This window comes from Micrasema longulum, unplaced genomic scaffold (genome assembly GCF_059751315.1).
Source record: "Micrasema longulum isolate JH-2025_06_02 unplaced genomic scaffold, ASM5975131v1 h1tg000093l, whole genome shotgun sequence".
Taxonomy (NCBI): Eukaryota; Metazoa; Arthropoda; class Insecta; order Trichoptera; family Brachycentridae; genus Micrasema; species Micrasema longulum.
The window spans coordinates 224,895-239,340 of record NW_028277299.1 but is presented as its reverse complement, the minus strand read 5'-3'; the positions used below and the strand labels follow the sequence as shown (position 1 = coordinate 239,340).

General features: G+C 39.3%; 1 protein-coding gene across 9 annotated transcripts in view; it reads left to right on the top strand.

The window, feature by feature from the left end:
• The window catches only part of gw (trinucleotide repeat containing adaptor protein gawky), a 44,494-nt gene extending 30,486 nt beyond the window's left edge, over positions 1-14,008 (top strand). For 2 of the 9 annotated variants that reach the window (XM_088235409.1, XM_088235417.1), the window contains exons 5-17: positions 800-901; positions 3,234-3,380; positions 4,062-4,207; positions 5,284-5,395; positions 5,470-6,829; positions 7,218-7,374; positions 7,466-7,603; positions 7,778-7,939; positions 8,546-8,706; positions 10,957-11,122; positions 11,750-12,073; positions 12,508-12,627; positions 13,211-14,008. In XM_088235409.1, the coding sequence (XP_088091535.1) occupies positions 800-901; positions 3,234-3,380; positions 4,062-4,207; positions 5,284-5,395; positions 5,470-6,829; positions 7,218-7,374; positions 7,466-7,603; positions 7,778-7,939; positions 8,546-8,706; positions 10,957-11,122; positions 11,750-12,073; positions 12,508-12,627; positions 13,211-13,465 (3,350 nt within the window). In that variant the 3' untranslated portion in view covers positions 13,466-14,008. The remainder of the gene's footprint in view (positions 1-799; positions 902-3,233; positions 3,381-4,061; positions 4,208-5,283; positions 5,396-5,469; positions 6,830-7,217; positions 7,375-7,465; positions 7,604-7,777; positions 7,940-8,545; positions 8,707-10,956; positions 11,123-11,749; positions 12,074-12,507; positions 12,628-13,210) is intronic. The other 7 variants (XM_088235451.1, XM_088235460.1, XM_088235445.1 and 4 more) reach the window with 6 other exon arrangements.
• The last annotated feature ends 438 nt before the right edge of the window (positions 14,009-14,446 follow it).

Here is a 14,446-nt window from a genome sequence, read left to right as displayed (position 1 = left end):
GATATTTTATTTTCATCCCCTCCATTTGAAATTTATTTTATCCAAAATTTAATTCAATCCAAAAAAGACTCAAAAATAAAAAAATATGTATCATAAATCGCATAAATCTAATAAAATAGACAACTCAAAAAAACAGAATTTCCTGTAGAGCCTAAAATCTAAAATACCATCTTTTCTTAAAACCATGTTTTTTTCATTGAATTTTGTTGTTCTTAACGACCTTTAAAGCAATGCAAATGTGTCCTATATGTCATCAAAATGTCATAAAAATAGTTAAAATAGAACACTGTTGCCATCAAGCCATTGCAGAGAGGGAATTTGGTATATTTTTAGCATATGAGAGTAAAAATATTAAGTAAAAATGTTAAGCACTTAAAATTAGATTTTTTTGAGTTTATGACTCTATTTTATTGGAGGTGTGATATCACGTCAATCTAACTTGTAAAACTCTCGTCCACACATTGTCAAAATTTATATTTTGTCATCTTCTGTTAGGACTTAATTTATATGCATGTAAAGCTTCAATACTGAAGTAAAAACTGTTTTTACTCTCTCCTGAACAAAGGTATGTTTGGGACTAACGAGTTTTCCAAGTTAGGCCGACGATATGTACACTTATCGTACTCGTCGGGTAATAACAAAATTTGTTGCCAAGTTAAACTTTTTCCAAAATAGATTAGTAAATTTGAACAGATGATGTAAGAATAAATATTACACTGGTAGCTGTCGGGTATTTAGATTAAAGCAAATGAATAGTGCGATTACAAAGTGGTAATAGGAAGTCTGATTTGTCCTGCAGGCAACAGCAACTGGGGTAATGGTGCTGCGGCCGTGGGGGGCACGGGGGGAGCTCAGCAGTGGGGCCCGGCGAGCCAGCGCCCCCCGACCTCCCAACCCGACGGTCAGTTTATTATCGGTTCCTATCCAAACTGGAACATCCAACTAGTTGTGCTAACAGTACCGTGGATATTTCACCTTTTATTTGTACCCTGCTCGGGCGTATCTCGATCATTTGTTACATGAAGGCAAGATGATCAGTCATACCCCTCAGAATCCAGTTCAGGGCATAAACGATGAATACGCAAACCTTTTTTTGTGCGGTAGATGCATTCTGCGCCAATTCATACAAAAAAGCAATGACTTAAACAGAAAAAGTGAAGATGCATTATGAGAATTTTAAAACCGCACAGATCAGAATCACATAAAAAAAGTTTATAAAAAATTATATTAAAAATTAAAAATTTTGTTAACATTTTAAGGATGTGTGGCACATTGGCACATCCCGTAATTTAGACATCAACTAGTAATCAATAAATATTTAAATTATGGACTACTATTGTCGCTATATGATAATCTTTCCTATGATTTGCAATATGGCTCAATATCTCGCTTTTTGGAAGATGGGCAGTTGTAGACATTGATTCTTCACAATGAGGAAGTTCAGCTCTACCGGAAAATGAATATAAAAAATGTATTCTTACGCACGGTAAAAAATTAGAGTATTGTGCGGCGAAGTTGCTGAAAATGTATGAAATAAATAATAAAAATGAACTACTTACTACTTATGACATCACTAGTTCTTCCGAATCAACCAATAAGATAAGAGAGAAGTGATAGATTTCCGGTTTGCAGTAAGTCAACTGACAAATCAGCATAACTCGACGAGAAGAAGGGAAGAGAACTTGAGACGTCACATGCGAAGCAATTTCAAAAATACAAAACTTTAAAAAAATCATGGCACTGTAAATAAGTTAAAATTATTATTTAAAAATAATAATTAAAAATCAATAAATTTAAAAAAAAATAAAGACCACTGAACACACATTAGAATTAGCATCAAACTCATCCTTCAGTGTTGATTTTCTTTTTCTAACAATATAATTAGTGATCAAAGTTTGTTCAAATTCTTGACTAATTGTTTATTCAGAAATGCCATTATTGTTGAGCCCCCTTTGAAACTTGAAGGCTCGTTCAGAATTCCTATCATGAAGAAGAGAATGGTTTTCCACCTTATTTCAAAATTAAAGACCTCTAATTATTGTTGCTTCGAGTCTTAACTGGATTTTCTTCTGCCTTTTTAAAAATTGCTTTTAAAAAATGCGTAACTTTGAAATTGCACAAAAATAGGTTTGAGTATACACTGTAATGTGAAACTATATAAAATTGAATTAGTCTCATGTATTTATTTATTTTAAGTCTTGAAATAGGGCACACATAAATATATTCCTATGTGTGCTCTAATAATAATTTCATTTATAAGTTATTTAACACTATAATTATAATGGACTGACACAAAAATGGTTCCAGCATCTTCACTCTGAACTCGATCATTTCGAACATGTGTTAGATATATTTAATTATGGTTGTAAACCTTGATGCCTCTGTTAAAAAATAAAGTACATATGTGCCCATTGCGGGTGAAGTGAACCAACTGACGAGCTGTTAAAACATACGTTTTAACTATATGAGCTTTTTTCCTATTTTTTTTCCTTAATTGTTTTGATATTATTAATGAACATGGATGTTTTGCTGATAAAGAACCTGGTAAAAAAGGTTATTGAATTATACTGATTTAAAAAATGTGAGTAGTGAGTCAACTTCACCTTTAAAATGAAAATTATTTCACTTCACCTTCAATGGGCTCATATTACATTACTTAACCACCCTGTGCCATAAATTAAGAAAATAAGTGCCTTAATAACTTATGGAATACTTCCCAATAGATTCCACCACCAGCCCCGCAATTCATGATATATCTATGTGGATGAGTATTACAATATGTCGCACCCCCGGAAGTACACTGTCGCAAGTCTAAAATTGGCTTTAAGTTATGAATCCAGTTTAACCATTTTTTCCTCTTAGAGGAACACTCGTATTTCTTATGTTTTTTTTTGAGTGAGAAATACCATAAACTTGAGTATTCTTTCAAATCAATTGAGTGAAATATCAAGAAGAATAGTGCAGTAATTTTGATGCTACAGTGTTTTTCTCATATTTTAACAGTCAAATGAGCAAATACCACAAAACATTCTGCCCATTATAATGTTAATATACATTGAGTTAAGAGCATTAATATATTTTTAAAAGTTTGTTTTTCTCTCCCGCATAATGACTTTAGACAAAACACAGTCTATTTCTAGGGGTGTGGTATTTTTTTTTGTTGTTAATTTTAAGATGTAATATCGTCGTTGTATTTACCGTTATATCCATCAATTGTTATATTTTGTTTTCAGGAAACAGCAATAAAATGGGAGGAAATGGAGTTCCGGGAAGCAATGGCAGTGGAACTAACGGGAGCTCCAACGGAGCTGGGGGATGGGGGGGAGCCGGGGGGCCCCCACCCGCCTCCTCACAGCCATCGGCTCAGCCACCCACTCAAGGTAAACTGCCTGAGTTTAGAGAAAAACACAACTACTAAATATGTAGGCTTTTAAAAGATATTTCAAATTTGTTTGTATTCAGTTATTATCATTATGCTTTTATTATATTTACATTATGTCACCTTAATTTGAATACAACGCAAGTCATTAATGATAACTATACAGGAGACATTAAAATCTTTAATTTTGTATGAAACATTGGCGGTTTTTTTTTAACCAAATATTTAGATTTTATAGTATACATTATTTTGTTTTACAGTGTTTTATCCAGAAAAATTGTCAACTATTGTATTACTGACCTTGCTGATTTGCTCTGTATTCCAAAGAATATACACCTTATTTGAGATACGTGTTGCATAATAAAAATAAATTTTTGTAGACAATATCTTTGTTCAAATGACCAGTTTCTATTTTGTATTCAAATTAAGGCAATCATTACAGTTGTCAATGTGTCGTAATACGGTTTCAAAAACGAAGCAATTCTATTCAATGCACTCTAGTGCGAGAGTTCCTAAGAAAATGTTATTAAATTATGAATTAATAGATTCAGTATGATTATACTTTGGATCCAACTCCTGACAATGTTGTTGATGACTTTCAATTTTTATGAGTGAACAGAGAATCTCTTACAGCGGAGTGATGGTAGAGTGTAACAGAACGTAACTAAAGATGGTGTTCCAGGTGGCGGTAGCGGGGGAGGCTCTCCCGGGGGTGGGGTGGGCGGGGTGCCCGTGACCCCGGCCCAGTTGGCCCCCACAGCGAAGGCTCAGCTAGAACAACTTAACACCATGCGCGAGTCCCTCTTCAGTCTGGATGGTTGGGGTGGAGTAAGTTATTCATTTAGCACATATATAATTACAATTCGTCTAGTACAGTGTTTATCAGCCTGTGGGTCGCAAGCAAAATAAAAGTAAACAGGAATGAGTTTAGGTCCTGCACTTTCAGTGAGGAGGTGGTTACTCTTTTTTTTGTTTTTTTTTTTTTGTATAATCAAGGTTTTATTTTTGAGATGCAAATGGCCAAATTATTTTATAATGAGGAACTTCATCTCTATGGGAAATTGAATACAAAAAATGTTTTCTTACGTGCAGTAAAAATTAGAGCATTAAATTATACGACAAAGTTTCTTGAAAATGTACGAAAAAAACATTTTAATAAAAATAAACTACATCGAACGATGTCACTAGTTCACATGAATCAACCAATGATAAAATAGTTGTGGAAGATTTCCGTTTTTCTCATCGTCAAACGCTAGATCCAACCAAGAAGAAGCGGAAGAGAACTTGAGACGTCACACGCGGACTAATTTCAGTAATACTAAACTTAAAAAATTCAGAGCGCTGATAATACGACAAATAAAAATTTGCTTAGTTCAATAGGCAATTAAATATATATTTTTTTAAAATTCCTCATTGAAGATTAATTACCAGATTACCTTCTTGTAACACAGACTCTAACAACACGGTTTCATTCTGCAGAAATCCTCTCCCAACGTTGAGTACATGATGGTTTGGCAATGAGGAGAGTTCAGCTCTACTGGAAATTGGATACAAAAAATGCTTTCTTGTTTGCGGTAAAAATTAGAGCATTAGATTGTTCGGCAAAGTTTCTTGAAAATGTACGAATTATTATTATTTAAAAAAAAAAAAACAAACTACGAAGGACGTCACTTATTTATATAAATCAAGCAATGATAAGAGAGTTGTGAAAGATTTCCGGCTTAAGGTAAGTCAACGCACCAATCGGTAGAACTGACTGAGAAGAAGCGCTAAATTAAACCTTCCGCAGACCTCCCGACGCTGTCCACGCATTCCATAAATTTCAATTAGCTACGTAACCCCTGGCCCCGGGAGCGCCTGGTCTAGTAACTGGCAGCACGGTTTGACATCCAATTTGTTTTCAGCAACACGTCAACCAAGACACCAACTGGGATGTACCAACTTCTCCCGAACCCGGAGTAAAGATGGACCAAACAGGAGGAGTCCCACCCGTTTGGAAGCCGAACATTAATAATGGTGACAGTCAATTTTTTTTCAAATCCCTGAAATAAATTTTTGATATAATTTTTTTTATTACATACATAATGTAGAAAAATCAAAATTACTCGCAGGAACTGACTTGTGGGAAGCGAACCTTCGCAACGGCGGTCAACCTCCTCCGCAACCTGTGGCCAAGACTCCCTGGGGACACACCCCCACCAGTAACATCGGGGGCACCTGGGGAGAGGACGACGACACGGCTGAGTCCAGCAACATGTGGAACGGACCCCCTCCACCGCAACAGTGGGGAGGCCCGCCGCAACAGCAGCCCCCGCACTGGAACGCCCCTGCTAAGAAGGACGACTGGGGCGGCTGGGGGGAGCCCCCGCGTCCCGACTTGCACCGGCCAGAGTTGCATCGTCCGGCGCAGGACCCCCGCGACATGCGCGCCCTCATGGGGGATATGCGCGGTGACCCGCGCGGTATCTCCGGCCGCCTCAACGGCAGCGCCGACATGTGGGGTCAGCACCACATGCCACACATGCAGCCCCAGAAGGGCATGATGCCCTCTGGCGTTGGCAACGGCGCCGCCCAATGGAACACTCAGGGCCTCAAGGACCTTTCCATGCCCAAGGGCTCTGGCTGGGAAGAGCCTTCTCCCCCGGCCGTGCGCCGCAACATGCCTAACTTCGACGACGGCACCTCCTTGTGGGGGCAGCAGAGAGGGGGCGGCGCAGGCATGGGTCCCTGGAAGGACCCCAGCGGTGGTATGGGCCGTGGAGCTATGCAGTGCCCCCCGGGTATGCCCCCTGGCCGTATGCCGGGCGTGGCGCCGGGATCCATGAAGCCCGACGCCATGTGGGGCCATCCGCACCGCAACGGCTCCTGGGAGGACGGCTCCACCCATGCCGCCAACTGGGATAAGGACAACTCCTGGAACGAGGGCCCCGGCAGCCAGGGCGGGGCCTGGCCTGGGCCCAAGAGCAAGCCCATGGGTGGACCAGGAGGCTCCTGGGATTCGGAGATCGGCGACTGGTGCAACGGTCCCAAACCTCCGGGTAACGGGTCACTCGCCAAGCTACCCAAGGACATGATCTGGAACAGCAAGCAATTCCGACTGCTGGTGGATATGGGATACAAGAAGGACGATGTAGAGCTGGCCCTGCGCAGTCGAGATATGAATGTGGACGATGCCATGGACCTCCTTAGCCAGATGCGCGGAGGTGGAGCCATGGACACCTGGCGGCGCCACGAGGAGCACTCGGGGCCGCCCTTCGACCACCAGCAGCAGTACCCGGCCCCTCCGCGCCCTCACCATGCCTACCCCCCGCAGCAGCCGCCCAGCGCTCCCTTCCAGGGCCCAGGGGCCGCGCAGGGACTGTCCTCTATCAACAACATCTCCCCCGCCCTGGTGCAGAAGATCTTGCAGCCTACTAGCCAACCTCCTCCTCCCTTCAACCAGCAGAACAAGTGAGTCTTCCGTAGTACTTTCAGTAGTGTAGACCGGGCTGGATTTCACTCCCCACGACGATGGGGAACCCTTTTCTCGTAATCTCGGTGTGAAATAGGAACGAAGTAAGCCCAGTGCACTACACTCAGGAAGCGAGTCGCTCATACCGGGCGGATATCACCGTTAGATGATAAATGCCCTTACACGCTACCCACCACTTCCCCGGGGAGTTATAACTCCCCGGGGAAGTGGTGGGTAGCGTAGTAGCGCACTCTATAGAGTGGGAAAACATTTTTGACTTAATATTCCCTTCTCAAAAATGTTTTCCCTCGCTGTTGTAACAAATTTGAGCCTTTTGTATTTCACCAGTGATAATCTGTTTTATATAATAATAATAATCCATTGCAGCCAATCTGGAGGTGGCAGTCAGCCTAGTACTGCCCAGCTACGGATGTTGGTCCAGCAGATCCAGATGGCAGTATCAGCCGGTTACTTGAACCATCAGATCCTTAATCAACCTCTAGCTCCCCAAACTCTCGTACTGCTGAATCAGCTTTTGCAACAGGTACATAAAATGTTTATAACAAATTGACATTTTCTATTCATATTCTTTTTTCTCCATCCAGAATTTTATTCGTACCATGCATTGTTTGCAGATTAAAGTTTTGCAGCAACTCGCTAATCAACACAGCGTAATGCAAAATTCTATGGGTGTTAACAAAAGCAACTCATCTACCATTCTCCACATGACCGTGCAAATGACCAAAACCAAGCATCAGATCTCGTCCCTCCAGGTTAGTACCAGAAGGTCATCATTCTTGTAATTGTCATTATACGTGATTATATACTGGATCCAACTCCCGATAGAGCCTTGACGATATAAAGTACATTTATGATTGATTCCTTCTGATAAGGGAATGCAATGTGTCGATACTGTGTGCGTTAACATATCTTCCACCTTTGTGCAGAATCAAATATCTGCGCAGCAAGCCATCTATGTGAAGCAGCAAGTCGGAGGAGGTGGATCTTCGGGATCCTCTGGCGGGGAGTTCTTCAATAAGCCACATGACCCCCTTTCGCAGTTGCAGAACAATTTCTCCGATATTTCTATCAACAAGGATCCACCGAGCGTAAGTACCCACCGACATTCTATAATTGAACATACTATAGAATATAAAATGCGAGAGATAATTATAAGAATTCAATCACCCATTCGGGGGGCCTTGACTAGAAGTTACTATATTGCCTCAAATAATTCCCCCCCCCCCCTAACAAATTTAGACTGTATTTAGTTTTTTTTGTTGCCAAATGTAGCGGTTGATTTTTAAACAATTCTAAAACCTGTTAGATGTTTTATTAAGTCAATTAATGCACGCGCTAATATTGGAAATATGGCCGTTACCATTATTATTAAATTTAGTAATTATTTGTTAAAAATAAATTAAATGTATACTGTTGTAAGGCTCTACTTTACATTTAACATTTTCTTCCCACATAGCTGTTTCCATTCGTGTTCTTGACATTATTTTCACAAAGATCGAGACCCTTAATAATGAAATGAAATATTATTTATTGTTTTTATAACTATGGATAACTTTCGTAATATAATGTGCAGCCATTTTTATAATATAATACTTTAAGGTCACATTATTTTATAATCCACATACATGTACATTTTCAAAAACAGTGTATGTTTCTATATTTGAAAGTAAAAAGAAATTGTGTTGGGTGCGTAGAACTACAGCAGCGGTAGCGGTCAGCAGTCTCGCCTAAACCAGTGGAAGCTTCCATCTCTGGACAAAGAGGGAGATGGGCCGGAGTTCAGCCGAGCTCCGGGAACCACCTCCAAACCGACCTCCAGCCCTCAGCTCAACCCTCTCAACCTGCAACCTGACAAGTAAGTACTCGAGACACGATGAATAACAAACAAACAAGGATGCACTTTGGAAAACTAAAAAACTCAACAAAAAACACATCAAATAATCTCTATAATAAAACAAGTAACGCGTATTTTGATGTAAACAGCATAAATAATTTCTGTGTTGATAAGGTAAAGCGAGATAAGTCAACGAATATACTATATTCACTGACTTAACTCCCGTTACCCTATCAACACAGATTTTATGTCATTTTATTTTATCTTTTTCGTTAAATACTAATTTATTGATATTTTTTTAATAAAGTTATTTACGCATATATAAGAAGGTAGGTCCAAAAAGTCAAAAAACTCGTGGAATAGAAGGGCGGATGCCAAGAGGTGGGGGCACTAATATGCATGAATAAATAGTGTGACTCATCACTAATATATATATAAACACACCAAGTACAGTAAAACCCCTAAATTACGTCTTTTAAGGGACTGACAAAAAAAAATAATGGAGGGAAAATATAAATTAATTGAATTGAAGTGATAAAAAATTCAGCAAATTATTTTTCATTTAAAAATTTATGCAGCAATATTTGGAACATTTTTACACATACACAGTTGACAAACGTTTAAAAACAATAAAGTTTTAATATCATTAAATTGCGATGTTTAAAATATAACAATAGAAATATTTAAAGTTATAAAAAAGATGGTTCAAAAAGCCGCGATTTATATGACAGTTGTTTTTAGTGATGCCATAGAAAAAAAGTGATAAAATATAAATTAAATAGATAAAATTTCCCAACATTTAGGAGAAAAAATATATTTTATGCAAATTAAAAATTTTATTTTGGTTTTTTTTTTATTTACACATTAAATAATTTTAACATGCTTTTTTAAATCAAATAAAAAACAGATTACATAATATTTTTAGTGAAATTATTGAAAATAGGTTAAAAAAATATTGTCAATTTCCACTTATCACCGTTTTTACAATTTTTCTGGAAGTATATGTACTTTATAGTGTAGCAAATCAATTTTTAAAATGTTATATCTATTTTTAAAATGTTATATCTATTTTTTCCATACATTTTTCATTTCCTCACTTTAGCGTTTTCCTCAGTTTTACACTTTTTTTCTTGCTCCCTTGAAAAACGTAAAAAAGGGGTTTTACTGTAGTTTCCAAGTTGCACCTAAAGAGTCAAATACATGACTACTTTGGGAATCCTACATCGCCATCTTGGTAAGTCAAAGGTCAGTGGAAGATGGGTACCGAGAATGCTTACGCTATTTCAAAAGCGACCACGTCAATAGTTTCCGGTACTTTTTAGACCTCCGCCAGAACATTAAGGATAATGTTTTGGAGCGGATTGTTACCAGAGATGAATTGTGGATTCATCATTATGAGCTTGAGTCTAAACAAGATTTGAGCTCTGAAGGAGAAAAGGAAAAGAAAATTGACCTAAGTGTTTTACTTCTCTTCCCACAGCTTGCTTGCTCCTGTGCAGAGCAATGACTACTCTTCACAATTGCGGCTTACAAATAATATTGAACTACACTGCCTACAGGATTGATTGATGTTCATCAGGGGAGATTATTATCAACCCTCTGCTAGGAGTGCGAACAACACATGGCGTTAAAAACTGAAAAAAATAAAATCTTATGTCATTTTAATTACCAATTAATTTCTGTTGTATCAAAAATATATTTCCATATTTTTATATACGAGTAGGTTGTAAATTTAGCTGATGATATAAGAGCTTATGAGGCGTGTTACAACATAAACAAAGACGGCAATCTCCACCATTGTTCTGATATAGGATAGTATGGGGATGGAACGAAGGTACTATTGACTGAAAGGTTTCGGAACATAAATGGTATTATCTCGTACATTTTTGAGTCAATGTATTTAGTTTTGCAACAACGGCAGTCTCCTATGTTACTGACCAAAAACCAAAATCATTTGTTAATTTAAAATAAGTCAATAATTTACCCATTCATCGCAATAAAATATACACAGAGAGTAACTTTTGGCAACAATTATTCACTAAAATAATATCCTTGCTGTCTTGCGTAAAATACCAAAAGTACTTATTTATTACTTAAAAATGTCGAGAATGCCATTTTTGTTTAAATCTCATATTATTGTGATTTAAATTTTAATAAATTTTCATAAAATATATATTCATCTTTTGAGGTAAAAACAAATGGTCATTGGGAGATTAGCTTGAATTCTTGGAATGCCGAGGATTAAGTGTGTAAAACAATAAATAAGTTTAGTAATGATTCTAGCACATGGTCTACTGGACGGAGTGTCAGCGACGGTTGGCCCAGTGAGACATCGGACCTGCCGGACGGGAAGGATGTCTGGCCCTCGAGTCAGCAGCACTCTGCCTCCACCTACACCGATCTCGTGCCTGAGTTCGAGCCGGGAAAACCGTGGAAGGTCCGTATTGTTCCCCATCTTCCCACTCGTGGTTTCAGACCGGATCTATTTGCCAAAAATTCCACTGCATACGGTCTAACTAATCAAATAAAATGCTTTAACGATTTTCCGAATTAAGAACATTGCGGAAATATCGTGCTCAGGATACAGTAAAAGTCAGTTAATTCAAAATTCATGAGACGGAATTTCTAAAACAATTCAAATTACGATTTGCACGACCACCAAAAAAAGTTTAAATTTGCGCACCAATTTTACTCCGAGATCATGCCACAGCCACGTTTTTCCTACTGTCAAAAAATATTCATACTCATAATTTCAGATATGTTTTGGAGATATATTTCCACACTATTAGGGCATAATGGTAAAATAATTAATAAATCTATTAAAACATGGCAAAATAAATAATAAACCAATTTTAATGTTAACATAAATTAGATTTAGGTACTTTTTTGGTTGACAACTGACTGACGGACAAAACAATTATAAGATGTATTTATACAAGAGATGTTTTTTATTATGTGGATATTTTTTATTGCTAAAACTCTGTTGTTAATCATTTTATCTTTGAATTAATGACACGTGGTTTGGACGTGTATTTAATGAACTCCCTCGTTGTAGGGTAACCAGATGAAGAGCATCGAGGACGACCCGGCTATTACCCCTGGCTCCGTTGTTCGCTCGCCGCTGTCGCTGGCCGCAATCAAGGAGCCTGAGGCGGGCGGGGGCAAGGTGTCCCCGACCACCCCCTCGGGCTCCCTCTCCTCCGCAACCTGGTCCTACCCCCCGCCCGCTGGCAAGGGCGAGCTGTGGGGCGGCAAGTTGGCTCGCGCTCCCCCCGGCTTACCCGCCACCAAGCCCGCCCCCTCGCCCACCTCCTCCTGGGCCCCGCCGCGCACGCACCAGCCCTCCTGGCCCTCCACCTGGCTGCTCCTCAAGAATCTCACTGCGCAGGTTGATATACGTCATTATTTATATTGTACAGATGCTCAGGGCTCTGAATTTCTTTTCCCTATGTTTGTATTATCCGTTACGAAGCATGCTTCAGCAGTGTTATTCTGTAAGTTCTCTAGAGGGTAGAGAAAGCCTCGCTAGAGAGCATTCAAAAATGCACTGCAGGTTCTTATTGCTTGTTAATCTCACATAAAATAATTTGCTCTTACGACACCTACATAACTCTATAAAATCTTTTATATTCTTATTTTACTTCATTAAAAAAATGGACTGGAATTGAAAACCCCATCATAGATTTTCTGTATTGTTTAAAGGTGAATAAGCTATTAGTGTTATAGTATGGATTATTTAGTGTACGTGCAATAAAATGTACAGAGGTAATACTCAGTGGTCTGTAGTCCTTAACCGTAACTGATGATGTATTCTGTCTGCAGATCGATGGGTCGACTCTGAAGACCCTCTGCATGCAGCACGGGCCGCTGCAGAGCTTCCACCTCTACCTGAACCAGGGCATAGCGCTGGCCAAGTACAGCAGCCGCGAGGAGGCTAACAAGGTGAGTGTTTTTTAAAAATAAAAATAAATATATTGGAGTTGCAATATTATTGATCTTGCCTTTAATGTACAAGGTATATATTTCACAAGTGGAATTTGTTGTCAGGCTATCTTTATCTGTATAGTGTTGGGAAAGGAAGGGGATTTCAACTGTGGATTTTTATAGGAACTTCTCCACATTTGCTCTGTAAACTTGTTCAAGAGAAGTTGCTTATAATTTTTTGTACCTGCTTTACCATGTAAGATACTACCTCCTGTGATAACTCATTGTAACATATTACGGATTGGATGTGCCTTAGATCCCCACCAACGCTTCTGCATTGCGCCTCCCGGTTTTTATGTCTATCGACGCTGAAAAGGGGGCAATGCGTCAACAGGCGGGGAAGGTTGGGAGTCTTGAGGGGTATTATTATCGTATGGATGGCTTTTGATCCCAGAAAGTTGCAGGTGGCTAATAAATCCGCTAGGCCCGTATGGATTTGCGAGTTTCGAAGCTCATTTACTGCCTTTTCCTAAAAATCTTTTCCATCGGTGTGTGTGCGGGTGTGATCGCGTAGTGACGAGGCGGCGTGTGTTGGTTGCAGGCGCAGACGGCCCTCAATAACTGCGTGCTGGGCAACACGACCATCTTCGCCGAGTCGCCGGGCGAGGCAGACGTGAACATGATCTTGCAACACCTGGGCCAGGGCGGCGGAGGGGGTGCGCAGTGGCGCGCCGGCACCCCCAAGGAGGGGGCGTGGAGCAGCTTCCCGTCGCTGTGGGCGGAGCCGGAGCGCACCACCCCCTCGTCCCTGTCGTCCTTCCTGCCGCCCGACCTGCTGGGAGGAGAGTCCATGTGAGAAGAGCGACATTGTTCCCGACCAAATTTAGCGGCCAATTTGATAGTACCTTTACCGCCTATTGTTTCCTCGTTGTAAGCTAACTTAAGCCTTTGAATATTGATAGTATATATTTTTAATTTTTAATCGGGTGATGTTATCGATGTATTATTTAGTTTCCCAGCGCTTTTATTAATCTAATAATGTTTTTTCCAAATTGTTTCTATATATTGTAAAAGACGTTTATTTTTTTGTTTTCCGGTGATATTATGATTAGTGAAAGATTTAACGTAAAGATAATAAATATTAGAATATTTGACTTGTTTAGTATATTAGGCATTTGTTGAAGTAAAGCAAAGTGTTGGGTGTTGTTGTGATAGCTAGACTACTTTGTTTTGCCTAGTCAAGGGCTGCCGAGCCCCACGAGTGTATTTATTCACCACGCCTCCCAAGGTATCAAATGACTTCAAGAATTTATTTTATCAATATTTATAATAATACTATGGAATAGTCACTCTTATGTTTTGCTCATGGACGATTGTTAAATGTGATTATATCAATATATAGAATATACATATATATGATGTAAATATTGAATAAGTGATGTTTTGTATAATTGGCTCACGAGATTTTATACGGAAGATTTTATTTTATTTTTAAAATGAAGTTCGGGTTACTCTATTCTTGTAGTCGTTTGGTGTTGTCGGATGGCGTTCCCGCCTCTTCCGACGTATTCCCCATTCCTTTGTCGGCGCATAAAGTAATTACATATATTTTTGTAGACAATGACGATGATATTAGAAAGTGATACATTAAACAAAGGAGGATTAAAATGAAGTGCCATCTACTAGGACTGAAGTCGGTTGCGTGGCAATATCTTTACCTCCCGCTGTCACAGGTAGTCAGGTCAACGCAATATAGACAAATAAAGAGATCTAAACTTGTACAAATATGCCTTCGAGTAAAGTGAATCTTCCAAAGTGTAAGGATTTGGTGGTGGCT